Raw genomic sequence first — 27300 nt, 5'->3', positions numbered from 1 at the left:
CAAAGTCTCCCAAATAGGTAGGGTCCTGTAGATGCTTACGATCGTTCCGTTTGACTCTCTCGAACTTGCGTTTCAACAAAACAGCCTGTGCTAAGCTGGTGTTAGCATTTACCTCAGCTCATTCCTCCAGTGAAACTGTGGGCCTTACTTTTTATACTTCTCATCTTGGAGATTTGGTATTTCAATCGTTGTGCTTCGATGCAACTTCTAAATACGATTTTACTCAAGAAAATCATGCTCCCGTTTCATAAAAAAAAAACTGTAACCATGAAAATGATCATCCACTGTATCCATCAAAGTCTTATAAATATTCCAAGGGCCAAGAAGAATCCACACATCAAAACTAACGATGTTAAGAAAAATAAAAACTTCAGTGCCAATGAGAACATTGCCAAGAAAGTATACAGAACTGGAGACTGAATATTTACTAATTGAAGCAACACTTGAACTACGAAAGTAAGCATTTCTATTTGGAACTTGAAGTGCCAAAGGCAATGAAGCTCAGACTCCAGAGCTCTGGAGAAGTTTAATAATTACCATTTCTTCAGGGAGCTAAAAAGGAAATATAGCTAATCAACTTAGCTCTGGGAAGTTGCCTGTGAAGACAGTAGGCAGGCACTACAAGTCCTTCTGGAATATTCTTGCACAGTGGTTTATAGGGTTTTAACCTCTATGAAAGTTTGTATGCCAAAGGCTTAAAAAAAAAAAATCTCATCAGATTTTCCCACAATTAACCCCCTCCATTAAAAAATAAAAACACTTTCTGTAACTCAAGACTGGAAAGTAGACAGACACAGTTTTGGCATAATAAGGCAGTAAGATATGCCATCAAGAGATTAACCTTCCAAATGTGAGCAGTTGGTTAGTTTTTATGGTTTTTATCCAGAGGCCCAGGTGTGATGCCAGTGTTTTTGCCCTCTCCTCCTTCTCAGGACCCAAAGTCTCCACCTTCTTCTACTGAGCAGAGCCAACAATGGTGAGCAACCCTGGTTGGAGCTCTGACACCCAGGAGGGAAAGGGTGGGGAGGGGAGGAGGGCAGAGGGTTGAAAGGAGCAAAGGGTGGGGGCGTGGGAAGAGAAGGGCTCCAGAGGTGCTCTTTTGTAGCTGAGGGGTGGCCCTGCAGGGAACCCTGAAACCATTGAGGTCACTGTATGGTGTTGGTCTGGGAGTGTTATTCCTGCTGCATCCCCGTCCCCCACCTGGGGCTCTATGGTGGGGGAGGGGCATATGTCACTTGGACTTGAAATTTAAAACAAATTTTGAATTAGTCAGTCAGACAAAGACAAATGTCATACAACTTCACTCATACGAGGACTTTAAGAGACAAAACAGATGACCATAAGGGAAGGGACACAAAAATAATATAAAAACAGGGAGGGGGACAAAACAGAAGAGGCTCGTAAATATGGAGAACAAACTGAGGGTTACGGGAGGGGTGGTGGGAGGGGGGATGGGCTAAATGGGTCAGGGGCATCAAGGAACCTACTCCTGAAATCATTGCTGCACTAGATGCTAACTAACTTGGATGTAAGTTAAAAATTAATTAATTAAAAATAAATATAAAACAAATAAAACAAATTTTGAGGGAGGGGATTGGCCATCCTTTCCTTCCATTCTCCAATCATCAGCAGAGGACTTGATTTTTCCAGGGTAGAAGATGAGAAGGCAAATAGACCCATGAAGGGCCTGACTGATCAGCTGATCGGGGAGACTCTTGGTAATTGCCTATTCAGCCCTCTCCTTCCAAGATAAGGGGCCTAATCCCCAGGTGGCTTCATGAGGCTGTGACAAGGAACAGTGCTGACTGTAAACCTATACCTCTGTCCTGGAAGAACCCAAGAGTCATGGTGCTCTGTGACCTGCTTCCAAGGGATCCGATTGTGCCGCAAGAACATCGGCGGGGAGCTGGAGACAGCAGGTGGCAGGCCTGTGAGGGCTGCCCTTCTGAAACACCCTGTGCCTTTTCTCATCTCCAGATGGCTGAGATGGGACATGGCCAGATATGCATTTTGAGAAGATCAGTCCAGTGGTGGCATAGAGGTTGGAGTGGAGGAGGCATTATGAGGGTGGGGAGATCAGACAGGAAGTGGGTGCAATATTGCAGTTGAGGCTGGGGTTGAGGGTCAGTGGCAGGGAGATGATACAGAGGTGAGAACGTATTAGGTCTTGGCACCCAGAAGAGAGGGCAGGGAACACACTCAGGACCCCATGACCCACCGAGAACATGTCTGCTAAGTGCTCAGATTTGCTCACTCTGGTGGGGGAAACTGCATATTCGCTGGGATGAGAATGTGGCTTCTCGCCTTGGAGATGCCAATAATCAGGAAAGGGTTTGCACATTACATACATTCTAACCAGAAGAAACAAAGGGGATGGGTATGCCATGGCCTTTTCCCTGTTCCCAGTCCTCGGGGTCCTTCCCAGATCTGAGTTCATCTAAGTCCCTCTCCTCCCACAGCTGGGTGCGCTTTCTCAGGTCTTTCTAACTGGGCAAAGCCAAGTTCTCCAGAGAGTGACATTCCTTTGGTAGGTTTTCTTGCTTTCTACATTGTATTTATTGGAAGTAAGAATAAATCCACGCTCGCACCCTCAGAGCGCTCTGTCCAAGTGTGTCGATACTTATAGTTGAGATGTGAACGAGCCTGTCAGAAAATACTATGTTACTCGGTTAAATACGACAACTGTTCTGTTCAATTCAGGATGTTTGCAAAGTCTTTGGCGGGGGAAGTGGGGTCCACTTAATAAAGGTCTCTGTCAGGAAGCAGTTTGAAAGAGCTTTGAAAACAATCAGTAGGTAGTGAGCCAAAGATAAATGGGGGGGGGGGGAACCAGAGGGGGTGACTGTCCAAGAGGCTCAATTAGAAAGAAATTAGTCACTCAGACTGCTTCGGTTGGACACCCTTGCACTTGAACCCTGAGTTGACCTTTGAATAACTGTGTGACCTAGGGTAAGCTCCTTACTCTCTTTGTGCCTCAGTTTCTCACCTATGAAATGTAGTAATACTTATATTTAGGAGGGTATAAGAATTATATTAACTTAAATGGAAAACACACACACACACATACACACACACACACACAGTTCCTAGCATAGTACCTGTAAGCCTTCTAGAAAATAACAGTTATATTAACCATTTTCTATGTGCCTTTACGTGGCAGGCCGGTGACACTGTAAAGGAAACAGTATCTGGAAATACAAAGACAAACAGATCTTTGTCCTTTGGAATTTTCCTGTTCTCAGAAAACAGAGGAGCAGAGCCCTGGGCCCAGCCCCCTAGAAAAGCCTTCAAACGTCTTATGATATTCTGTGTTTGGGTTTTGGCGGAGAGGTGAGGGGGCGGCATTTCCCAAACCTCCAAGGAGCCCAGTGGCTTGAGGCTGTCTAAACCACAGGGCCAGGGCCAGGGCCACTTGACACTGCTTGGGGCTAATTTTCAAGCACCTGGAAAGATGGCCACCAACTGGTTGAAAACAAACTGAAGCGAGGATTAAGGGAGACAAGGTGTGTCCTTGAGAAAACATGACCAGATGCACCTGATACAAAGACAGATACCTCCTCGTCCTTTATACCATCACCTGAACGAGGTGGCCGGGGGGCTGTCACCTTGAAGAAGGGGTGGTGTGCATAGGATCAGGGAGATGAGCGTTCAGAGATAAAGCTCTAACCTGGGAGAGGAGGCTCACTCTGATTCTGGGCCCGGGTTCTGACACTTTGGGCAGGCGCTACAGTGGTAGCCAGGCGGGGACTCCTAAAGGCTGTTTCCTCTGACCAGTGAGCACACTCACTCAGTCCTAGGAATGCCCAGGCCTCTGACCCATATCTGGGTCTTGTTAGACCCCAAGTGAAGGGTCTAGAGCAATGGGTCATCCATGGGCCCTTCCTGTTTCCAGTTTATAAATAAGTACGAGGTGCTTCTGGCTTGTACGTTAGTCCATCGTGGATTGTGTTAGTGTAACTATCTCAGGCTCTGATCAACTCCGCAAGAAGAAACAAAATTGGGGGTGTGGCCCTGCAAAGCCCATGATCGGGCCCCAGGCCTGGAGGGCTGTACTGGGGTTCAGACGCGCTGTGTGGCCCTCTCTCAACAGCTCAGCCCTGCTCGTGACACATCCTGCCTGCACTGTGGCCACATTAACAATCCTACAGCTTCAAATTTCTCCCTATCTCAGTCATTTTGTCTCCAGTTTTAGAAACATACAAACAGAAACATTAAGCGTTAATTTCAGAGACCAGAGAAGAAAAAGAAAAAAAAACCCACCCACATTCTCACCATCTATGTATAACCAAGATTGACATTACATTACTTCTGGCATTACAAACAATAGAAACAACAATTTTAAAAAGCACATCAAGGGGCGCCTGGGTGACGCAGTCGGTTAAGCGTCCGACTTCAGCCAGGTCACGATCTCACCGTCCGTGAGTTCGAGCCCCACGTCAGGCTCTGGGCTGATGGCTCGGAACCTGGAGCCTGTTTCCGATTCTGTGTCTCCCTCTCTCTCTGCCCCTCCCCCGTTCATGCTCTGTCTCTCTCTGTCCCAAAAATAAATAAACGTTGAAAAAAAAAATTTATAATGCACGCCAGGCCAGAACCACCCACTGGAGTGGAGTCTCAGAGCGATGCCTCTAGTTGCCCCGCCTACCTGGTAATCCACGGGCCGCCCGGCACCTGGCACCATCTTAATGTCTGGCTTGGATCTGAGGAGGAGAAGGTACCGTCAGGCCCGGTGTAAGGGGATTGCTTGCAGGGGAGGAGGAGGGCACTGGCACTGGTTGGACCTTGGCGAAGGGCAGAGGACAGAATCATGGTATTCGTATACCCCAAGACTGTCCAAAAGAATGGGGATTAATTGTTTTCAGAGGCCCCAACAGAGAGGATTAACGGCACAGTGACGGAGAGATAGACAGTAGGTCACTAGGTTCAGATGTGTGCAGGGCAGCTCTGTGATCCCCCTTGGCCCGCGGGTGTGCAATGACTTGGGAGCAGCCTCCTGCCTTTGTAGGAGTGAGAGACATCCGGGAAAAGAAGAAAGGGGCAGGGTTAGGAAGAAGCCGCCCAGGGACCCTGGTTCTTCCCCATCCGAATTCCACACGAGGCAAGCTGGGTCCTGCCTGAACAGGCGGAGGCGGTTTGGGCTGCGGGACTCCCGTGTGCTCACCGTTTGTTGGAGACATTGGTGGTGAGAGCTGTGACAGAGGCCAGAGACACAGATTCAGGGTCCAGCCCATCCCCCAGCCGAACGGCCAAGCGGTCAAGGTCCTCCATCTCCAGCACGGCCGGTTCATCTGCAGAAGAAAGGCCATTAGGTGGGCTGGATGGTGGAACAAGTGACTGTCTTTCCCCTTGAGTTTTGCTATCCAGGAAGCTAACAGTCAATTTCCGGGCTTCCTTGGCAGTATCTGCTTAGAATGTATGGCCCGTTTATCCGCAGTGTTTCCCACCTGATCTTGATCTTTGATTTTAATTGATATTATATCTAGTTTCGCTTAAAAAAATTTTTTTTTAAAGATATTTTTTAAGTTTATTTATTTAAGCCATCTGTACACCCAACCTAAGGCTCAAACTCACGACCCTGAGATCAAGGGCCGTATATATGCTCTCCTGATTGTGCCAGCCAGGTACCCCTAGTCTTGCTTTTGTATTTTGACTGAATGTAACTCTTGTTGTGTATTTCTTACATAAGCACTGAATGCCCTTTGTGGAAGAAGGGGGGGCAATAAAAAATCCATACTTATGTACCTTTCAAACGATGGCTACTGTTTATCAAGAGGCTACTCTATGCCAGGCACAATGCCGGGCACTTCGCGCACGAATCTCTTGTCCTCATATCCATGTATTGTCAAGATAGGCACTATTCTCACGTCACAGATTGGGAAACTGAAGCTTAAGAAGTAACTCATCCATGTAAAATAGCTGATGGAATTCAGACCCTAACGCTGCGCTGAGGTGTAATATCCAATGAGATGAAGAATCGACCATACTGAGCAACCATGGAAGAATGGTAGGTTTGGGCCTCAGCCAGCAGCCATACCCTCTCCAGTCTGAAGGAGAAGGGCACCGCTAGAATTGGCATGGAGGCAAGAGGGAGAGAGATGCTGGGGCCAGTGGGCCACCCAGGGGATGCTAAGGGGGGAAGCCAGGAGCTCTGAAGGAGGGCATGTGATCAACAGACTTGGGTGGGAAAGCTCCACATTGCTTCCTTATCTGATCCAATTCTCTTCCGGTCCCCCCTGACTCCTTTCTAACAGCTGTCTTGCCCTCCCCCCAGGCTGCTGCTCCCGTGGCACCAGGGCCACGGGTCACTTCAGCCTCCCAGGCTCCACCCTGCCTCTCTCCCCCAGGGCTTTCCCTGCAGCTTTGTGAGAAGGCATGGGGAAAGACAGGGCAGTGAGTCTTGCCACTGGGTAAGCGGTCCTGGGACGCTGGTTTTTCCCCAGAAATAGGGAAGTGGCCAAACCACTTTCTTTTTTTGTTTTGTTTTGTTTTGTTTTGTTTTGTTTTGTTTTGTTTTGTTTTTTTGTTATTCCCTTCTCTAATGAACAATCTCTAGGCTTCTGTGTGCAGGAAAAAAGGTGGGGGGGGTGGGGAGCAGAGAGGGCAGGAGGAGCCTTTCAAACACAGGCCCACCAGACAGAGAATACTGCTAAATTATAGACTAGTGGCGATGCCCTTCCCACCCTTTGTGCCAGGAGCGCCCCCTTCCTGAAGACCACCCCCAGGACCCGGCTCTGCCGGCAGCCAATGGGAGGCTAGGGCCCACCTAAGCGGCTTCGCCGGCCAATCGCAGGCGAGCCTGCTGGGGCGCTGCCCGCGGAGGGGAGGGGTTTGGTCTCCGTCAGGTGCGCAGAGATGGCCCGGGGGGTTGGCCTGCCTGGGGGCGCGTCTGTACCTTGTCTTTGGGGTTCCTCCTTGTGGGACCGGTTCTTGCCGAGCTTCATGGCGGAGAACACACTTCTCCCAGCTCTGTGAGGCGAGCCGCCAGAATGAGATGGAGGGAGATGGACGCCAGGAGGAAGACACACAAACACAGGAGAGCAAAACCCGAGACAACACGTAAGAGAAAGGGAACTTCATACTCCAGCCCCTCACGTACCGGTCCTGAGATAGCGTGGGGGCCAACCTTTCTAAAGCGGGAGCCACGAGGGGGAATTAGGGCAGAGAGGAGACCCCACTGCTTCCTTCTTTCTCATGCCTCCACACCACTGAAGCGCGGGTCAGGGCCCAGGGATCAGAGAAGGTGATCTTGGGCTGGAAAGAACGACTTTGAGTGGAGCCCTCCCGGGTCCTGGGCTGTCCTCAGCTCCCTCAGTCCAGTCTCAGAGCTCTGAGTCCCACCATGCCTCCGAGCTCGTCTTCCTTGTCCGTGCACCCCACCTCAGCTGGTCGGGAAGAAAGCCGGATGACCAGAGACAAAGCATCAGGACAGACAGACAGGAACAGGATCAGAGGGGCAGAGGCCAAGGAGGAGGTCTGAGATGTGGTTGAAACTAGCCGCTCAGTTCTCAAATGGCCCTGGTGTGCAACTCTTGCCTTGTCTTTCCCAATCTCTCCGCACCCTCAGATTCTGTTCAGTCCCCAGCGAAAAGGAAGAGATGGGCCCTTTCCCATCTATGTTTGGTGCTGGCTTCCACCCCTTCTGCCCTTCTGCCTGTCCCTGCTCACTGCGGAATCCCCCCCCCACCCCCCACTTCAACCAACCCCCAGGAACGTATGGCAAACTCCATAGTTCCTACCTCTTTCTCTGGCTTGGTGTGGCCTTGTGCCCCCAGGTGAAGGGCCTCGCAGTCAGGGGGGCTGAGGGAAGGGGGCAGGGGTCATCAGTGTCCCTTCAGTGATGTCCCTGCAGCTGAGCCCGTGATCCCTGGTGCCAGGAGGGACCCGGAGTAGGATCAGCAGGGGGTAAAGTGCAGTATTCCATTACCCCATCAATATTGCATGAGCTGGATACCTGACTCTCTCTTCCCATTCTCCCTCCTCCTGGGTGTGGTCCTGTCATCATGTGGGCTCAGGGGGTGGCCAGGGCAGACTCAAACTCTGAGTTCACCTACAACAGAGCCCACCCACCTTTGGGTCATGCGTCTATCTCCCCGTGGAGGCTTGACTTTGGTTCCCAAGATCCCCTGGGTAATGGGTATCCCAAGATAATGGGTAATGGGTAATGGGTATCCCAAGATACCCATTATTCTGGGTAACGTGAGGTTGGGCAAAACCTTTCTGTCCTTGTAGGGATGGCCTAAAAGCCTCAAGCCCCTCTACTCAAGGTTGGGGCCAATCTTATTCCCCCAAATCTGGCCCCACCCTAATCCTGGGCCTTTCTTTACTCTTTGCTCTCTTTACTTCCGGGCAAGACATAGAGGGCTGTGAGTCTGTATCCCAGTGAAAGAGCAATCAAGAACCCTTCCATGAGCAGCAGCTCACAGTTTAGGAAACACTAGTGTGTTCATGGCTTCCTAAAAAGCCATGAGGTGGGTCAAGGAAGACTGAGGTAACACTGATGTGTCTATACCGGCCAGCATCGTGTTGTCCAGAACATAACAATGGAGGAGAAGGGAAAGAAGGGAAAGAAAGTGTCTCCCCTTCTAATAAGGGGAGGTATCTATACATATGCCAACACGGCATTATATAATTTTTTCTTGAGCAACTACTATGGGCCATAGCCTTTTCCAGATGTTTACTCATTTCATCTTTATAGCGATCCTGGGAGGGACATATGCTTCTCTTCATTCAACCCAAGAAGAGACTGAGGCTCAGAGCTAGAGTTGAAGCACACTGCTCCTGCCCCCTCTGCCAGAACTGCTACGTCCTGAGTCCTGTGGGATTGCCCTTCTCTGTCAGTGGCGATCCCATCCTGACCGTTCGGAACTTCAGTGAAAAGTTCCCAGGGCCTGCACTTGTAGGTGTACGTATGGGCCGTGTGCCAACGCAGTGTGCAGATGGGGGTGCCATCTGTGAAGAGCCCCACAGACGGCGCCCAGGCTTACAGAGAAGGCGCTCACTCACAAATGGTCTTAGCATCAACGCATTTTGGAAGAGGCTGCTGTGAAAGTTAATGACTGGTAATGAAACGTCACACAAGTCAATGACTTGCGGCTTTCTGACACTGGTCCCGAGGACCCACCCAAGTGGAAAAGGGCCTGGGGCTTCCCCTGGGCAGTTATGGCCCTTGATTTTGAAAGTCACTTTATTTCTTAAAACAAACGTATTTGGAAGCAGAGATTGAGACTTTAAAAAAAAAAAAACTATACTATCCTGCTATTCTCTCCCTGAAGTCAATCAAAGGAGAAGCCCCTCTTCCCAGACCCTGCCTTACTAACCATCTCCGGTGGACAGGTATACAGGCGGTACTCCTGTGTGCCTGGGGGTATCTCAAAATGAAGATTTATCCCTTAATGAAAAATGTGGAACGTGTCGGGTGAATGTAATGTCCAGAATTCGCACGAATTTTGTTCTTCAGTTCATCTGGACAGTGTGCACTAGAGCGTGATGGCCTCAGCTCTCCCTGCCCTTTGGAATTTTCTGGTCGATGACACATCAGAAGTTGACCATAGAAACAGTCTCTTCTGCCTAGTGCTGCACCGCTTCCCAGAAACGGCGTGCCTGCTTCTCTCGGCCAAGGGTAAAGGTTAGTTTTGAAATAAATGTTAATTTAGTCAGGGATGTTCGAAGATTATCGGCTTGTATCAAAGACTTAGATTTCCAAAATGTGTAATTCTTTGATGAGGTTGCTGGTACGCTCGGGTCCTGAGTGTTTGTTCTTGTTTTTAAATAAAATGCGGCAGCTGGTCTGAGTTCTTCAATAACTAAAAATATAATGTGGTGAGAAACAGACAAAGAAAACAAGCCAATAATCAGCTCAGTGAAAAAATGCTTTGCCACCAAGTGGCTCCTTACTCCTGGCTTCAGGGAAGCAGAAGCGGGAGCCAGGGAAGGTGGGCCTCTCTAGGGCCCTCTGGGGATTTCCGGTCCCGCTTGGGCTTCCCCATTGCTGGATTCACTGAGGTCAGAATGATAGGCACCCACAATTTAGACCACTATTTCCCTCTAGAGAAAAGATTTTAAGGTTAGTTCACTTATTTGTAAATTCTGTTTTCATTTATGGATCTGATGGTTTCATTGCTGGTTCCACGGCTCAGATCTAGAAGGATGTCATGGTTGGGGTCCTAGGAGGGAGCTTGGTATTCAGAATGACTTGGGAACATTGGCCGAACTAAATTTAGTGAGCTGGGCGTCATTAACTCAGGTCTGTGTATTCTTCTGGAGGCTGTGACTGACGATCTGAGACTGCCTTCAATCAGAACAACCCAGGCTCACTAGCTCAGGCCTCAGCTAATCAGGACAAACTCCTGCCTAAGAGAAAAGGGGTCTATGATGCTTTGCATTGTTTAAACAGCCACGTTTTCAAACCTTGGGGGCGTGTTCTGGTGCCCCTTGGTGGGTGTATTTCTTTTATTTCCGATGCCCCAAGAGTAGCTAATTCATAATTGCAGGCTCTACAGTTGGTTTTTCACAGTGTGTTGAATTTCAGTTAGTTTCAAATATCTTGCCACATCTCGGCAGGACAGGTTGGCCCTTGATACGAGGACTTGTCCCCAAACTGGCCTGTTTGCCTCCGCGCCCTCGTGGAACCAGGAGGCGTCGGGGGCCCTTGTGTACTTAAGGGGGCCCTTGTGTGCCACGGAGCTGGCTCCTCAGCTCTCCTTGGCGACCCAACCCCTTGCAAGGCTCAAGCAAACAGCATCAGGGAAATAGATTTCCCACATCCCCAGACCAACCTCTCCCAACATCCCACGTACTCAAGGGGAGCATGAGTTCTTTCATGGCTGGATTCTTCCGTTTTTCCTACGGCAACTTGCACACGCTTCTGCTTACTTCTCAGCAGAGCTTGAAACTAGCCAGCTTTGCCACACGGTAACCTTTCAGAGTTTTAAAACAGTTTTTATAGCTTTTCTTCACCTGGCTACAGAGTTTCAACTTGCTTAGTCTCTTCTTAGAAATCTCATTTCTGGGGCGCCGGGTGGCTCCGTCGGTTAAGTGTCCGACTTTGGCTCAGGTCATGATCTCACAGTTTGTGCGTTCGAGCCCCGAATCGGGCTCCGTGCTGACAGCTCAGAGCCTGGAGCCTGTTTCCGATTCTGTGTCTCCCTCCCTCTCTGCCCCTCCCCTGCTCTCACTCTGCCTCTCTCTATCTCTCTCTCTCAAAAATAAATAAATATTTTTAAAAAAAAATCTCATTTCCCTCCCCTTTCAATCCTCCTAATGCCCCACACATGAAAATAAGAATAATAAATGCCAGTTGACTGTATCCCATGTGAGGACTAGGGAAGGCAAGAGACTCAGATCAGGTAGTGCCAGGGAACCAGCATTTACTGCGGGTCTACTAGGTGCTCACCACTGTGAGGTGCCTCTTAGTCCGGCCGTGGGGGGTCTGGCCCAGGACAGACTGGAGAGCTGGAAATCAAGAAGGGCCCTAGGGCATCGCCACTCTCAGCCAGAGGCTGGGGAAGAGACCGGGCGTTTACATCTCATGAATAGACCTCTCGTGTCTAAGCGTCCATGTGGGAAACTGAGCCCTTGAAACGGGTCCCTAAGAGGGACTCCCAGCTCAGCCATCATCTCTCACCCTCCACCCCTACCTCCCTGGATTCAGCTCTCCGGCTCCCTCTCCAAGCTCCCTCTTCTTCCCTTGCTCAGAGCCTGACAGCCTCCTCAACCCTTCAGGTCTCTGGGCCTGAGTTTTCCCCACGGTGCCTTTGTCTTGTTGTGCTTTTGTTTGTGGGAGTTGGAGTTCATATGCTTTTGTTGAAGCAATGATCCACGATGAGTCCCCTGGGACCTTAATGCAGGCGGATGCCTCAAGCCCATACCTGTGCTGACCACCTCAGACCCCTATAGGCACAATCCTCGTGTCCCCACGATGTCCTCCTGTCAACTAGTTTTTAACTTCCTGGTGCCACAGTGTGGGGCAAATCCCTTAACATCTCTGAAGCTCAGTTTCCCTATCTGGAAAATAAAGACCCCATTCTTGGCTTTTCAGCTTGCACTGGTGTGTTTGGAGAATTAAATTAAATTTAGAATACAGTCAAGTGCTCTAAACTCCCCAGGTCTCTTGTGAACTCTGGGTCGGGAGCTAAATTCCCTGTGTGGCCGTCCTAGCTCTGCTCCTGTCCCGGGGCAGGTCACTTCCCCTCTCTGGGACTCAGATTTATCATCTCGAAGAAAGGGCTTTGGACCAGAGGCCCCCTCCAGCCGGTCAGCCCTGACTACTATTGCTTCTGTGAACTCCCCACAATGCTAGAGAGTTCTAGAGATGGCATGTGCTTCAGGCCTTGAGCCTTTCCAACTCCTGCGGCTGACCTCTCTCATCTGGGGTCCCCACCCCCCTTCTCCCAGACAGGCCCTGACCTCTCCCTCCCCCACGAAGCTTTTTGCGGGATGGAGACGGGAGGGTACGCATATGCTCGTCCCTCCTTAGCTCTCTGGGGCTTCATGCCCCAGCCACCCCTGGGGCCACTCCAGGCCCAGAGTCTGTCTGGGGCCACTCCAGGCCCAGAGTCTGTGGGCCTCCAGGCCTTCATGCCCACCTGCCCAGCCCTGCCTTTATTCTTAGCGGGAGGTGGCCACTTCTTGGGCCTCCCCCACCCCTTTGCCTTCAGTCACACCTTCCCTGACAGGAAAGCCTAAGGGCCTGGCCCGTGGGCGTGGAGCTGAACAGGGAAGTGGAGGCAGAATCCAGACGTTGAAAGGAGGGAGGAGGGAGCAGAAACCAGAAGGCCCAGACGCCTGCCCCACCCCCACTCCACCCCCTCCCTCCCTGACCCTCACCCCTCACGGCCAGATGGACAGACCTCCCTCGCCCTGCCATCCCCCGGTGCTGGCTCTGCCAGGACAGCCCACGCCTAAGCCCTCTGAGACAGGCCATCCCGACATCCGCACCCTGTGGTGAGGAGCCTTTGGGCCCCACGGGCTCCACCCTGGCCTGGGACACCTACTTGTGCTCGCCATCTCTGCCTCCCTTGGTCTTCTCTCTGCCTTTGCTGAGTAGGGGGAAGAAATGAGGAGACAAGGGGATGTGAGTGAGAGGGTGTGGACCAGAGACACTTGCAGATTTAGCCCCTGGCCCTGTTGACCCCCCACTCCCCAAGGGCCTCCTCATCCCAGGGACCCCCTCACCCCACAGCTTCTCGCTGCAGCCTAAGCCTGCTGGGCAGGGGTCTGATGGTTCCCAGTCTCAGCCCTGGTCACAGGAGCGGGGCTGGGTGGCCACTTCCCAAGCCCAGGAGAGCCTGGAGCCTTGAAATGGGAGGAGGCCTCAGGGTGTCACCTGATCTCCTCCATTCGCAGGCAAGAGCTTGGTGATTTCTACTGTGGGTCTCAGATGCCTCAGGGAATGCAAGGTTAGATGAGCCTGGCCACCCTCCAGGCCTGGGCCACCCTGCTCCTCCTCACCTCCTCCCTGGATCCCCTCCAATGGAGTGGGCAGCTCTCAGGCTCTGACGGCCTTGGAGGGCAAGGGTGGGCCAGGGAGATTCTGGGGATGTGGCAATAAGAGAGCTACCACTTCAGGGCGCAGAGTAGGGTAAGAACCGTGCCCTTCTCCCTCTTTAGGGAGGCTTTCAGAAAAGCCTTCTGGAATGTTCTCTCAATCCTTCCCTAATGCTATGGCAAGGAAGATGAAGAAAAGAAAGCAGACAACAATTAGGAGATGTTTTAGTGATGTTTTCCCTCTCCTCATGCTGTACTGGCACAGGACTTGCCCAGGCGGACATGATTCTGTGCCATGACAGCTCAGGACCTACAGGCCTACATAGATCACAGCTGAAGTCCAGCTTTGGCCAGTTGTCCTTTCCATTAGGCAAGCTGGTCAGTTTGTAATTCCTTTCAAAGTACTTAGCATTAGCCAGGTCTCTGCTGGTCACAGAACACCTCGCTGCAGAGAAGGGGAGATAGTCTCAGCAGCCCTGTGCTGGCCCCAGGCCTGGCTTGGAGGCGGGCAGGTCAGGCATGGGTCCCCATTGGGACCCACTGAGAGCTGCATGGGGCTTGCCCCAGTGGAGCAGGAGCCCCAGTGAGCTTTTGAGAATGAGGGCCGAATGGGAGATTTACTGACTGCACTCTCACATTAATCCAAACAGGGCCGCCTTTCTCTGAGTTACCCATCCAAGTTTTGAAGCAAGTTTGTTTGCTTGTTGTTTTTTTAAAGAACTCTGTGACCCTGAAGAATTTGAAAATCATTGCAATAGGGGAACCGGAAGGGGAACTGTATCCCCTAGGACTGGGCAAGGACGGAACGGGAAGGAGGAATTGATACACCTGAACAATAAAACGTGAGGTTCTATCTCTTTCCCTTCCGGTTTTGCTCTGAAATCTTGGAGAGCCGTCAGGCTGGCCCAGCGGGGGAGCTTCTCAGGCACATAGCAGGCCCAGGTGGCGCACAGCACAGGCTGCCTGGAACATGCCTGCCTCACCCCGTCCTCGAACACTCCAGGCCACTGGGCCTACAAAGGGGCCGCGCACAGGCCCACACTCTGAGTGTGGAAATGGGGAAGGGAAAAGGACTGTCTTTCTGTGAAAAAAAAGAACATTCTCATGATTTTACCACAACCGCTATTAATGACTACAACGAACATGAATAATAAAGCTTCAGGGCTCTGTGCTCAGCCTGCCCTCAGTCACTCGGCCACAAGCAGTAGGGATGGGATGTGGCCCGGCCTCTGTACTCCTTGCTCGGAGACCTCTCCATGAAGGCCTGGATGGGTCTGAACTTTCCTCCTAGAGTCCACATTGTGTTTTCAGCGGGTAGGTTGGGTAGGTTCTGTTCCTCAGCCAGCCTTCTGTCTCTCTGGGCCTGGGTTTCACTCCATCTCTTCCTCACACCCCCATCCACATTGCTCTGGGTGTGCCACTGAAAGCAGCCACCGTGTGGGAGATTCACTATGGCGGCCCGCTGGGGGGCTCTGAGGCTTGCTGGGACCCAGTGCTTCACGGGGCCAGACCTCACTTGAACACTCAGCCCTGGGCCGGGGGTGGAGGGGACCCTAACCTCGGGTGAAACAGCTGGTGAAACATCGCTTCACCCCTATCCCAGCATGGCCCTGGCCCTGGCTCCTCTGTGCTGAGGTGGGGGAGGGATCATGGGAACTAGGGGGTGAGGTCGGCTGTGCTGACCCCATGCGCATCCCAGGGCACACACTGTGGGGATACCCTGCTGCCCCCTGACCCATGGTATAGGAGTGGGGGTACCTGGCTTCCATGGACCTGTGCTGGAGTGGAAGAATGATCCGTAAGGAGAACAAGAAAAGTGGTCCCTCCTTGCTCTCCCAAGATGAGACCCAGCAGAGAGGAACCCAACGGGAACCTCTGCCTTCTCAGGCAAGGGGTGCTGGGCGGAAGGGGGTGGGGCCGTGGAGGGCAGGAGGGCCAGGCAGATGGAGAAAATAAGGAGAGAGTTGCAGAATAGAGGAAATCCTCAGGAAAGCCTTAAGAGAAGCTTCCCCATTAAAGCTGGGCCTCCTTTCCATCCCTCTGGATGTGGCTCCTACAGCCGCATCAGCAACGGAGCCCAGAAGCCAGCGGTGTGTGCGGCTCCCTGGTGTCACAAAGACACATGCACCTGAGCGGCGCTGGTAAGTGTGTGCACGCTCGTGCTGGGCCGAAGTCTCCTTCCCCTTCAGGGACTGGGGCAGGTCACGGAGACTGGAAAGGAAGGAGGAAGGCATCAGGCACTGGCTGAGCACTGACCACACGCCGGGTGCTGCGGTGGGCGACTCACATGAAGCATGTCATTTGATCCTCACGTCCCTGATGCCCCTCTTACAGGTGGGCAAGTGTAGCTCCGGAGACCAGAGCCGGGATTTGAGCCCTGTGTCTCTCCACGTCATCGCATTGCCTCTGGAACATTCCCAGGGTATTTTACAGAAACCTGGCCAAAATCGGAGTCCCCCGGTTGGGGGCAGAGACTAAAGAAGTAGGCAGAGTGGCTCAGAGGGCACGAGACTGACTGGGGCCTGGGATTGATGGAACCGTGGGAGGAAAGGGTTAATGGGCTACTGGTGTCGGGCTGGGGATTGGGGGGGTGCTCAGGCGGAGGTGCCTGGCAGACATTCCCTGAGGTCACATGGGAGAAATTTCCAGGAAGATACTTAAGGCCTTCAGAGTGAGTTCCCTTAAGTGAGTACCTCTGCCGAGACCTGTCCTGGGGTAGTGAGAGCAGATGGCTGGAGCCCAGCTGGGGGGTGCCCAGGCCCCAGAGGGAGAAGTGTGGGCTCACCAGGACCTCCCCACATCAGCCTCCTCTGTCATCCATGGAAGAGTCCCTGCCAGTCCAAGGCCAAGGCTGTTTCCTGCCCATTCACTCCACTGGGCCCCCTCTGCCCTCCAGCAAGCGCCCTACGGAGCCATGTTGGATGGGGAGGAATGGATTCCCGCCCCAGACCCCTGTGGATCCAGAAGACCAGGTGAGACACTGCTGTTCGCTAGCAATGAGGGCTTCCTGCTGCTGCTGGTTGGCCAGAGGAGAGACAAGAGAGGCGCCTAGTAGACTGAGCACCTTGATCTTTGAAGGGGTGGGCCTTTTTAGGAATGAACGGAGGGCAAGGGGCAGATGTGGGGAAGGAAGACTTCGCTGGGGGTCAGAGGCTAGGCACATATATCCCTTTCCTCCTCCGTCCCTTTGTTGACCAAAGCCTGTCTGGAGGGCTCGCCAGTCCGGAAGACGGTGGCTTTCTCCCAGACTCCAGAGCTGACAGGCCTGGCTGGTTGGTACTTGTGAGACGAGGGTGAGACATAACACCTCGGGCTGCAAGGCCAACTATCGGGTTCCTGTAGCACCCACAGTCCTTGACCCAGAGCTCACATGCCCTTTACATGCAGCCAGAATTAAGCCGTAGGATGCGCCCAAATGCTCTAAAGCTGTTCTACCTTCTCCTCACCAGCAAAGGGCCCTCCCCGAATGTTCTCACCTCTTCCACCCACCCGGCCTGCTGGCTGCGTGGCTAGGCCTGGCAAGGGCACCGACCCCCAGGTGCTCTCAGCGTCTGGGCCAGTGGCCCCTGCGACAGCAGGGGAACCGTGCCCTCCCTCACAAAGCCCCTCCAACACAGGGCGGTGGCATCTGGAAGACAAGGGGGCTCTGACCGCGGTTGTCACCCTCTCCCAATTCCCAATCCCAGATAAAATCCTCTTTCCTGGGGCGCCTGCGTGGCTCGATTGGTGAAGCATCCGACTCTTGATTTTGGCTCAGGTCACGATCTCACAAGTTTGTGAGTTCGAGCCCCGCGCTGACAGCGTAGAGCCTGTTTGGGATTTTCTGTCTGCCTATCTCTCTGTCTCTCCCAAAATAAATAAGTAAACTTAAAAAACACACACACACAACAACAACAACAAAAACCCTTCCTCCTGCTGCTGTCCTGGGAGAGGCCACTGAAACCAGGGAGAGGTGGGGAAACCCTGAGCCAGGTTGAGGGAGGATAGGAGAGGCCCTCTGCTGGTCTGGGGACCAAAGCTCCTCACTTTGTTCTACTGCCTCCACTCAAGCCCCATCTGTCAGCCTCCTGGCCCCTTCTCGTGAGCCCCGAGCCACAGTAGCCACAGAGGGTGGCCCTCGGCTGTCAAGAGCTCCCAGACAGCTGTTTCACACTAGTGCTACTCATGAGCTCCAGAGTATCCCTGGGTCCCTCGGGACATCACAGTTGTAGAGCGGCCAGGATACATAGCCCGTTCCTGTAATTGGCCCAGAGGGGTAGGGGACTCGCTCACTGTCATTCGGCTTAGTTAGTGGCAGCCAGGATGGGGCCAAATGGAACTTAGCTTCCCTGATTCAGAGCCGGTGCTCCTTCCCTTCAATTGTTGGCTGTCACCTGGCTTCCAGTCTTGCTCCCCCTCCTAGAGCCCAGCTGCAGAGTCCCCAACAGTCCCCGCGTGCTCTTCCTTCATGGGGACAGAGGATTGGGATGGGTTGGTGCCCTCTGCATCAGCATCTTCTGGCTCCCGTCACCATTTCCAGCCTGATTCCCAACCCTTTGCATTGTCCAGCTGCCAAGAGCCTGTCTGTCCCCAGCCCTTATGTGGGGCAGCACTCGGCACCCCGGTTACAACCTGTCCCCCTGTGGTCCTTTCGTCTCTCCTAATGGCAGGATGGGGGGAGCGTTCTCATTGTTCTGGGTCCCATTTTACAGGTTAGGAGAGACAGGAAAGAGGGTATGTGACCGGCCGAGGGCCACAAGACTGGTTGGAGGCAGAGCTGGGACTCAGACTTGAGTCTCCTGAGGCCAAATTGCATGCCCTCTCCATCCGGCTGGCCAGAGTCTAAGGAAGACAGGCTCCCTCCCAGCTGGAGTGGGTGATGCCACCCCTCCCCCGGCTGGCCTGGAGCCAACGTCCGCTGTATTTGTCACACGCATGGTCCCTTTGACCTTGTTACCTGACCTGGCTCCCAGGGTCTTAAGCTTGTATAGTGTGTGTGTGTGTGTGTGTGTGTGTGGCCCGAGAGGAGTGGCTCAAGTACAAAGAAGAAAAGCACATTCATCTAACAAAAACATATCAATTCAATTACCTTGATTTACATAGGTGGTTTTTTTCAGAACAGGGACTGAATACATTTTTTTGGAAAGCAAAGGGCAGGAGATTGGAGGGAACGATCACCGGGAAGGGGTCCCCTTCTCTAAAACTTTAGAGGTGCCACTGACTTACCTGCATTTTGCACGTTATTCCCAGCAGGCTAGGAATCCGTAGCCAACATTTTACTAACTTACGGTCTGTCTCTCGGAGTTCTAAGAGTAATGTCATTGCATTTCCTTTTGGGGAAAAGTCCTGCATTTGGAATGAGCAGGCCTGGACGCAGCTTCCTGACACCCGTGTGTGGTAGGGCATCGCAGGGGTGAATCCTAGACACTGAGGGTGTCAGGACACATTCTTCTCAACAAGAGAGAGGCTGGGTCCCGACCAGGACCTTTGGCTTCACCCCGGCAGGAAAAGGCCTCCCTCTCTTGGGCCTGCCTGGGGCCAGGATGGACGGCGGGCTGCCTGGGGCTGGTCTGGCACTTCTGGGTCTTGGACCCAAAAGGTTAGGGCCCCCTCCTGTCTGCTTCACCCATTCTGTCAGGAGGCAGGGGTCTGGCCTCTCCCTCAAGTCCTCCCTCAGGGGAGCAGGAGGCTGGGCCCCTCAGCCTGATCCCAGAAACCCTGCCCCCCCCCACCCCAGTGAGCCTGGGGTGGGGGAACAGGTGTCGAGGGCCCTGTAGAAATACACTCCTGCTTCGTGTATGTCTCTCCAGCAACTCAGCCTTGTCCACTGAGCCCAGTCATGCCGAGAGGGCCCTTCGCAGGGAATCAAGGCCCAGGAATCCTCCCAGTGTCTTTGGGGGTGGTGGGAGGCCAGAGGGCCCAGCCTCTTACCTCCGGAAGCTCTTCTCGCCTGGTGTCCGGGAGCTGGGGCGGGAGCCAGGGAGCAGTCCATCCGTCTCCTGGCTGTCCTTCTCTTCCTCATGAAGGGACTCATCCCCCAGGAAGTCTCCATCATCCCAGGAGCCCACCGTGCCATCTGTGGCCTGATATCGGACCTCCACGCACAGGCTGGTCTGGAGGGAGAGGGGTGAGTGGTGAGCGAGGGTACAGCAATAGCAAGGACCATCCCGCACACTCCTTGTGATGTTTACAAAGTGCTTTCACTTCCTCCCCCCCGGCCAGAGGAAGGCAAAGTGCGTATTAGCCTCCCCACACCTCCCATTTTACAGATAAGAAAACTGAGGCTCAGAAAGACTGAGACTCACAGACTCAGTCCGCTTAACGGGTTCTGGCCCCTGGTCCTGCTGCACTTGGCTCTACTCCTCCCTGGTGCCCAAGGTGGAGGGCGCGCCCGGGACAAGCTGAGCCCAGACGGCAGTAGGCTCTCTGGGCCCACTGTCTACGAAGAATATCATTCAGTGTCCCCAGTGCTAGAGGTCCCCCCCTCGTCCTCAGAAGCGGGGCTGCCCTGCTCTCACTCCTGATGCGAACCCGAGATGGGATGTGAGCAGGACGTGCCTCCAGGAGAGGGGACCCCCGGACACCTCCCAAGGCATGGGGTCGGCACATCTTCCTGTTCATCTGACACTCCTGCTCTGGAGAAGGGACTTGGGGGTCGCTCTGGGCTTTTTCTCTGGGGAAAAGTGGAGCGCCCACCTGGGCCCAGGCTGTGTGCCCGAGAATCCTGGGAGGGCCTTTTGCTCTGGGTCCTTGGGCCACTTGCCTCCTTTCAGCTCTAGTTTCTCCCCGGTGCACAGGGAAGACTCATTCTAGTTCCTTCCTCAACCTGCACGGTGTCAGTATGCCTCCCAGATGCACTTGCCCTCCCTCAGAGATTGGGGGTTGGCTTGCTCTGGCGACCCACACAGGCAGCCTTCGCTCGGCACGTGGGCTTCCGAACGATTTTCCGGGAGGAGGGGGGGAGTCGAAGGAAAAGCCCTCGCTGTTCTAGATGTCATGCTAAGATGCTTTACTGTAAACTCATTTTACAGGCCTGAGCCAGGCTCAGCTCAAACCTCATTTGATCTTCTCAACACTTCAACGTATCCTACCTAACATTTCCGAGAGGGTAAATTACTTGCTTGAAGTCACACAGCTAGAAAGTGGTAGTGCGGGGATTTGAGCTGAGCCAGACTGACTCCAAGCCTCATGGCCTTCCCGCTGAGCCAACGTGGCCCTTTGGATGGGACCAGGTATGTTGTGCTGGCAAAATGGCGGCCTGGAATTGGAAGCCCTGGGTCCCGGTGTCAGCTCTGCTGTTGACCGGCCGTCTGACCTTGACTAAATTCGTTCCCCATCCAGGACCTCAGGGCTCCCATCCACAAAATGAGTGGCAGAGGTGGGTGGTAGGTGCACTAGATAATCTGTGAGGCCTGTCCTCTGCTAAGTTCGTAAACCCGATTCTAGAAATACAGAACATGGTCCGTGCTGCCTGCTCGTCTCTGCCCGCTTCCTCTGTTCTCTCTCCTCTCACTTCCTCCCACTGGTGACCGTAGCTTGTTCTGCACCCCGCCCCCCTGCTGGGGTGGCTGAGCTCCCCTGACTTTGGGAAGCCCCCCTGCCCACCTCTGCCCCTGGAGAGAATGGCTTGGCTGGGGCCCAGCTGAGAAGTCTCAAGTGCCCTCCTGTCCTCTGCAAGGAAGTATCCTGAGATACAAAGGCACCGTGGGAACGTCCGCTCTGCCCTTGGCGCTCCTCCCATTCTGGCTCCCCCATGGCCGCCGCCCTGCCTTCTGAGGCTATTCTGACTTATCCCAAGTCTTGCTTAGCTCTTCTAAGCACTATCTGTATATTCTCTTCCAATCCTCGGACAATTCCTGTGGATCAGATACTATAATTTGGCTCACTTTGCAGAGGATAGGCAGCCTGCCCAAGTCCCACAGTTGGTGGCCCAACCACGGTCCGTGCGCAGGGGCTGTGTCCCTGCCGGTGAGTGGGCATGAGTCAGCCGAAGGGGACAAACGCATCAGAGCAGAGTCTGGGATCGGGGCATCCAGATGAGCTCATTTCTTTCCTTTGTTAGAACAGGTGCCGAGAGCCCACAGACTGTGCGTCGTTCGTACGCGTGTGTTCGTGTTGGAGGTGCTGAGATGGGAGGTGACAACAGGAATAGAAACAAGGTCCCCGCCCTCGCAGAATGGCCAGTCTTAGGGAGGCTCCAAGGCAGGCATCCAGAGTGAAGATCACGCCCTGGAGTGGCCAGCAGGGCTCAGCCTGGCCCTCGGGTGATGGGAGAGGCCCCTGTGGCGATTCCTGAGCTGCTCAGTGGAGAAGGGAGGGGATGTCCCAGTCCCCCTTGTCTTGTGCTCTCACCGCAGGAAGGGCTGTGGGACCTGGGACGGCAGACCCCGAGCCCAGGGCTCTGGCCACGCCCCCCCCCGGCAGAGGGGCTCTGGCAGTCTGACCTGAGTCTCTTCCTCCTGCCTCACCTCTCCATCCATTAGGAGCATCCCCCAGACCACCCCGTGTGGCCCCCAAGGGACCCCACAAAGGGCAAGTCCAGGGACTTTCTGGGACAAACCCACCTTGATGATAGCGTTGTTGTCATCGATCAGTGTGTCGGTCACCTCCACGCGCTTCTCCTCCACCACCTTCTGCAGCACCATGCGGAAGGTCCCGATCAGCCTGTGGACGGGAGAGGGGGCATGGCTGCGTCACATGAGAGAGGAGCTCCCATCCCAGGAGGCTGTGGTTGGCTGGGGACCGGGCTGGAGAGACGGAGGGCTCACTCAGGCTCCAGGCTAAGCTTGGAGAAGGTGGCCCCAGAGCCAGGGCTGGTCCTGGCCAGGGCAGCGTGTCCAGGAGCGTACGTGACCCCGACCAGTGTGAGTGGTTGTCTGTGTGAGACCCATTTCCCTGGCGCTCGTGGGCAGAGAACCCCCTGGGGGGATGTCCACAGACAGGGGGCAGGGTACCCCCTGGCTTGTGGAGTTGGGGTTCAGCCGAGCCCCTGCCCAGATGCCCAGTGTGGAGGCTACCGGGAGGGGTCCACGAGCAGTATCTCCCCCTTCCGCCGCCCTAACCACCACCAAGGTCTCTACCCGCCCCCAACACCACTGGCTCACTGGTCCCGTTTAGTCAGCAATGCCCACACCTGCCTTCTGCAAGCCCATTGAGGGCAAGGGTCCATCTGGTGTCAGGATCCCCATATTCCCAGACAAAGTGCAGGGCTGTGAAGAGTTCAGTCTTGCAGTCGGAGGCGGGGACTTGAAGCCCAACTCTGCCACCAGCCAGTTCCCTGCTTTCCCTGACAATTTAAGCTCTCTCCATCTGTGTTCTCCTAAGGTGAGCTACTAAAATTCCTGCTTCCCAGAGCCGTTTAGAGGGCTGAGAGCCTCGGTGCCAAGTTCTCACCAGAGCGTCTAGCATTCCGTCACAGTCAGCATTCCAGAAGCAATCTGGTTGATATCAAGGGGTGTTGCTATACGTTGAGCCTCTCCGGGGCAGGGGCCATGTTTCCTATTTCCAGCCCCTATTTGAGTTTCTCAGCACACAGGAGATCTCAGTATCTGCTGGCTGAATTAATGACCAACAGTGGGTGCCTAATAAATGCTGACTGAGTTGACTTGAACCCCATTTCACCCTGCGGTTTGAAGGTTATTGCTCTGGGAGAGAACAGGGTAGTCGGAGAGATGTCCTCACGTGGTGATTCCATATGGGGTAGATTAAAATGTGCACACCATTTCTGGTTGAAAGGACAGAGACCGAGGGGAGCACCTGCAGCGCGTGAGAGCCAGAAGGGGCCTTGGGATCACCCGGTGCCGCCCTTGATTCACGGAGGAAGGAAGGCGAGGCCGAGAAAGCAGGAAGGGACTCTGTTAACCGATGGCAATTTCGAACCAGGTGAGGCATCAGGTGAATTGTGACTTTAATGGACGTATCTGATGTCTGTACTCTCCTGAGGAACACGGAGGGTGAACACTACATACATACATATTTTTTTTTAAAAAGGGCCTCCTTTCTGTGTGAGGAGGGGAAGTGGTGGGAGCAGCCACCGTGGATAAATATGAAATGCTTCCCCCTGGAGCTCAGAGCCCTCTCGGCCAGCTGTTCTGCCTCCTTGAGGGCGAGACTGTTCATACCATTCCTCTACTGGAGACCCCTTACCAGGCTTCTAGGTGCTTCTCAGACCCAGCCCAGCAGACGCCTCCTCCCTGGCTGGGTCCTGGCCCCTCCCCGGCTTGAGCAGTGCCCAGAGAGAAGTGCCAGGATGGGATCGAGGTGGGGGCGGCGGGGGTGGGGGGGAACCTGGGGGAGCTGGGGATACTCAGGCACAACTTTCCTAGAAGACGCTCCCAGGACCGCAGAGGATCAGCAGACATGCTGTAATGTGGCAAGACACCCCCAGGGGGCAGGGTGGTGCTAACTAAGGTCAGTCTCAGACCTTGGACTTGGAGGGCCCAAGAGGAAGGCTTGTCCAGCATTTTGTTCAGGAGGGTCCCTCAGCATCCTCCCTGACATGCAGTCTCCAGCCCCTGCTAGACACCCTGTGACGGGGATCTCACTACTCCATGGCTGCTCTCACTGCTTTAACCCCACAGTGAGCCAAGGTCCACCTCTTGGCAAATTCCCCACTCTTGGTCTAAGCCTTGTCCACACACAGACTCAGTGCCATCCTTAACAGAAGCAGTGTAGACAGTGGATAGAGCCTGGGCTCTGGAGTCCGATAGAAGTGGGCTCACCTTGCAGGATCTAAGGGGGAGATTCCACCACCTGACGGCTGTGTGACTTTGGCTAGCTCTCCAACCTCTCTGAGCCCCACAGCTCTCCAAAGGAGGTGGCACTACCCGCTTCACTGGGTGGCGGTGAGAGCATTCAAGTGAAATTCCTCCGACACCGCCTCACTCAGACACCTGGACCTCCTCCCTCCCCTGAGTGTAGGGCTTGCTGTCTGGAGGGCCCAGGCAGTGCTGGTCTTCTCTGCAGGATGGGCTCTGCGGGCAGGTGCACAGCCTCACAGAGCCAGGGTCTGTCTGTGCCCAGAGGGTGGGGCTGGGACCCTGGGACCCAGGGGGTGGCTTGGGGCGGGGGGGGGGGGTTCACTCCTAACAGTGTCCCCCAACCTCCTCCAAATGAAAATAAAAAATAGTCTTCTTTGAAAAGGACAATTGCTATTATCCCAGTCGTAAGTAAAGTATGAAGGGAAGCGTTTTTATAAAACTTTGCTTTTTTTTGTGGGTCTGTCCGTAATGCACCGTTCTAAGTAATACCGGGGTGCCCGCTTTGAAAACACAGCTTTAACACAAGTGTCCTAATACTGCTTCTGACCGAATGCCACCCCTCAGCTCCCTCCATAAACACTCTCTGGGGAAGGAGCTAATGCAGGAAGCCCCAGCTGTGGCCTGTGTGGTGACCCCAGAGACCACCGTGTCCTGCCCTTTGTTCTCCCAGCTGCAAACTCATGAGGTCGGCCTGTTGCCTCTTCTCCCCTGGGTGGGTCAGCATGGAGGGGCCGCCTAGGAGAGGGGGCCCAGGGTGACCAGGCAGGGTGGGGTCATTTGCCCTTGGACACATGCAGCATCCTTTCCCTGGGAAGTGGAGGTGTGAGGCCGTTTGTCCTGTGAAAGGACAGGAGCACTGGCCCAGGGGTCAGGAGGTCTGGGTTGAAGACCACCTCTGCCCTGACCCTGCCGTGTGATCCTGGGTAAGAGCCCTTTCTGGGCCTCAGTTTCCCCCAAGACTAGATGAAGGACCTGGGACCTGATGTTCTGTCCTCTGAAAATCATGCTTATGTGGCCCATGCAAGTTACCCATCACAAAGAAGGCACCCCCTGCAGAGCCCATGTCCCCCCCCCGCCCCCAGGAGGCTGGGCTGGCCTCCACGGAGTGGCCAGGTAGGCTGGGCGGGGGCAGAATTCCTGGATAATTAGCCAGCAGGGAGGGGGCCTCAGGCATGAATGGGTCCACAGACTGACCACAATAGAGCAGCAACCAGGCACCAGGGCCTGTCAATAATTCATTGCTTTCCCCCTGGGAGCCCGTGTCAAGTGCCCAAGGTCTGGCCAGGCCTCCGCTGCTCTCCTGGCTCCTGAATTATTCAGAAGTCCCAGGAGACTGGCACCTGCATCAGGCCATCCCCCCCCCCCCCCGCCCCAAAGGTTCTGGACAGTTCTGGACAGGTGAAGGGGGACACACAAGATCCTGTGGACCCAGCACGTTGTTCTCACAGGAGGCCCACGGTTCCTGAAGGAAGACCTCGTTCAAGGTGGGCCAGGCAGACTACCATGTCTCTTCCTCCTGGAAGCCCCTACAGCCACTGGGTAAGGGGCCAGTGTCCAAGCCACCCTCTACTTCTAGAGCAAGTCTTTCTCTGAGATAGGTGGTAATGGGCTCAGGGCCATGAATCCTGTTTCTCATCCCAGCTTCCTTTACCTCAGTTTCCCCGACTGCCTCAATCATGTGACCTGGCTCTCACCCTGGAGGGTGCCATGAGTTCTTCAGGGAAGAAAGGCCATTTGGATTTCTGCTTCCAGACCCTTCCACCCTGCATACCTTCTGCCTCCTGACCCCATGGGGGCATTTATTCATTCATTCATTCATTCCACAAAGTAATTGGGGGCCTGCTCGGGGCCAGGTGTGACAGGTGTGGCTTTGCTGGCTGGTGAGCCCGGTGCGAACCCCAGAGGCTTCCCCTCCGTTCGGCTGCCCCTTGGGAAGCAGACTGGCAACTGCAGGGTGGGCAGACCTGGGCCCCACCCGACTCCGAGTACCTTGCCCTCCCACGCCGGCCCCCAAGCTGGCCTGTGTCAGGATGGGCTCTGTCTGTGCTCTCCACGAGACGGGCACCCCTTTCCCCATCCCAGCCCTGTAGCCAACAGTGTTTCAACATTCCATGGGCTTTCCGAGGAAATGAGAGGACCCTCTCCCTTCAGGCCCAGACCTCCCTGGGAGGGGTTTCCTGCCTCCTCGTGGGTGGGTCAGGGAGGATGGGAAGAGAGGAAGAGGGGAGAATTAGGTTAGAATCTCTCCTCTGTCTCCTCTGGCATTTTAGAACAACTAATTGAAGCCTGAAGTTTCGGCGTACTCACTGGGATGGTGTTCAGTTTCTCAATTTAACAAATATTCTTCGATTTGTTTGTAGCCAGGATTTGGCTATTTCTAAGGGTTTCCAGCATTTTGGGGGCTGTCTAGCAGCTTCGCTGGAAACAACGTACCGATCTCTTTCATGTCTGTAGCTTCTACAATCGCTGCTCACAAATCCTGGTTTCTGGAAGGTCCAGGATTAGGAAGGAGACGAGGAAGCAGAGAGCCTTACCCTGGCCCTTTCGCTGTCCAGTGGCCTCACTAGCCTCTCTGAGATTCAGTTTCCCTACCTGTGCAGCAAGGGTTGCCCTGGCTGACTTCTGAAGCTTCTGGAAGCTCTGACATCTGCGTGTGGGTCCTTGCTGGGGTGCCTGGATGTCTCTCCTGGCCCCCAGCTTCCAATTCTTCGTTTTCCACACCCACTTCGGTCTGCGTGTGGGCCCTTCTCTGTTCCTATTTCTTCTGTCCTCACAGGTCACCTGATGTCTCATCCCAGGGAAGAAGGTTTTGCTTCCTCTTGGGGGCCCCTGGTGGGGTATCTCACTAACTTCTCTTGTGGATACCAGAAGCAGCTGCCTGAATGATGTGCCACCCCAAGAGGCCAAGGGGAGGCCTCTCTGCCCTAAATTTCTCCCCTGTGGGCCTGCCAGCAGGCTGAAATTCCCATATCCCATGCTCAGCTGAGATGTCATGGGCTTCCAATAAAAACCACAGAATCCTTGAAGTCTGTGTTGTTCAGCCCATCTCAATCCAACACCCCCTTACAACATCATGGTT

At 54.0% G+C, this 27300-nt stretch overlaps 1 protein-coding gene and 1 long non-coding RNA gene across 8 annotated transcripts in view; one reads left to right on the top strand and one right to left on the bottom strand.

Annotated features, from left to right (window-relative positions):
- OTOF (otoferlin) overlaps positions 1 to 27300 on the bottom strand; it is a 92986-nt gene that overhangs the window by 34221 nt on the left and 31465 nt on the right. For 3 of the 7 annotated variants that reach the window (XM_053201121.1, XM_053201119.1, XM_053201120.1), the window contains 6 exons: positions 22026 to 22125; positions 19393 to 19574; positions 12990 to 13034; positions 6890 to 6963; positions 5159 to 5285; positions 4643 to 4697 (listed from right to left, as the gene is read on the bottom strand). In XM_053201121.1, the coding sequence (XP_053057096.1) occupies positions 4643 to 4697; positions 5159 to 5285; positions 6890 to 6963; positions 12990 to 13034; positions 19393 to 19574; positions 22026 to 22106 (564 nt within the window). In that variant the 5' untranslated portion in view covers positions 22107 to 22125. Of the gene's footprint in view, positions 1 to 4642; positions 4698 to 5158; positions 5286 to 6889; positions 6964 to 7120; positions 7637 to 12989; positions 13035 to 19392; positions 19575 to 22025; positions 22126 to 27300 lie in introns of those variants that run through there. The other 4 variants (XM_027033375.2, XM_027033372.2, XM_027033373.2 and 1 more) reach the window with 2 other exon arrangements.
- LOC113592457 (uncharacterized) lies at positions 15434 to 23720 on the top strand. Its single transcript, XR_008289621.1, has 3 exons — positions 15434 to 15623; positions 23197 to 23343; positions 23452 to 23720. It is a non-coding gene; the product is annotated as an uncharacterized LOC113592457 (long non-coding RNA).

The sequence above is a fragment of the Acinonyx jubatus genome, chromosome A3, assembly GCF_027475565.1.
Source record: "Acinonyx jubatus isolate Ajub_Pintada_27869175 chromosome A3, VMU_Ajub_asm_v1.0, whole genome shotgun sequence".
NCBI lineage: Eukaryota > Metazoa > Chordata > Mammalia > Carnivora > Felidae > Acinonyx > Acinonyx jubatus.
This window is presented reverse-complemented; position numbering and strand designations above follow the sequence as displayed.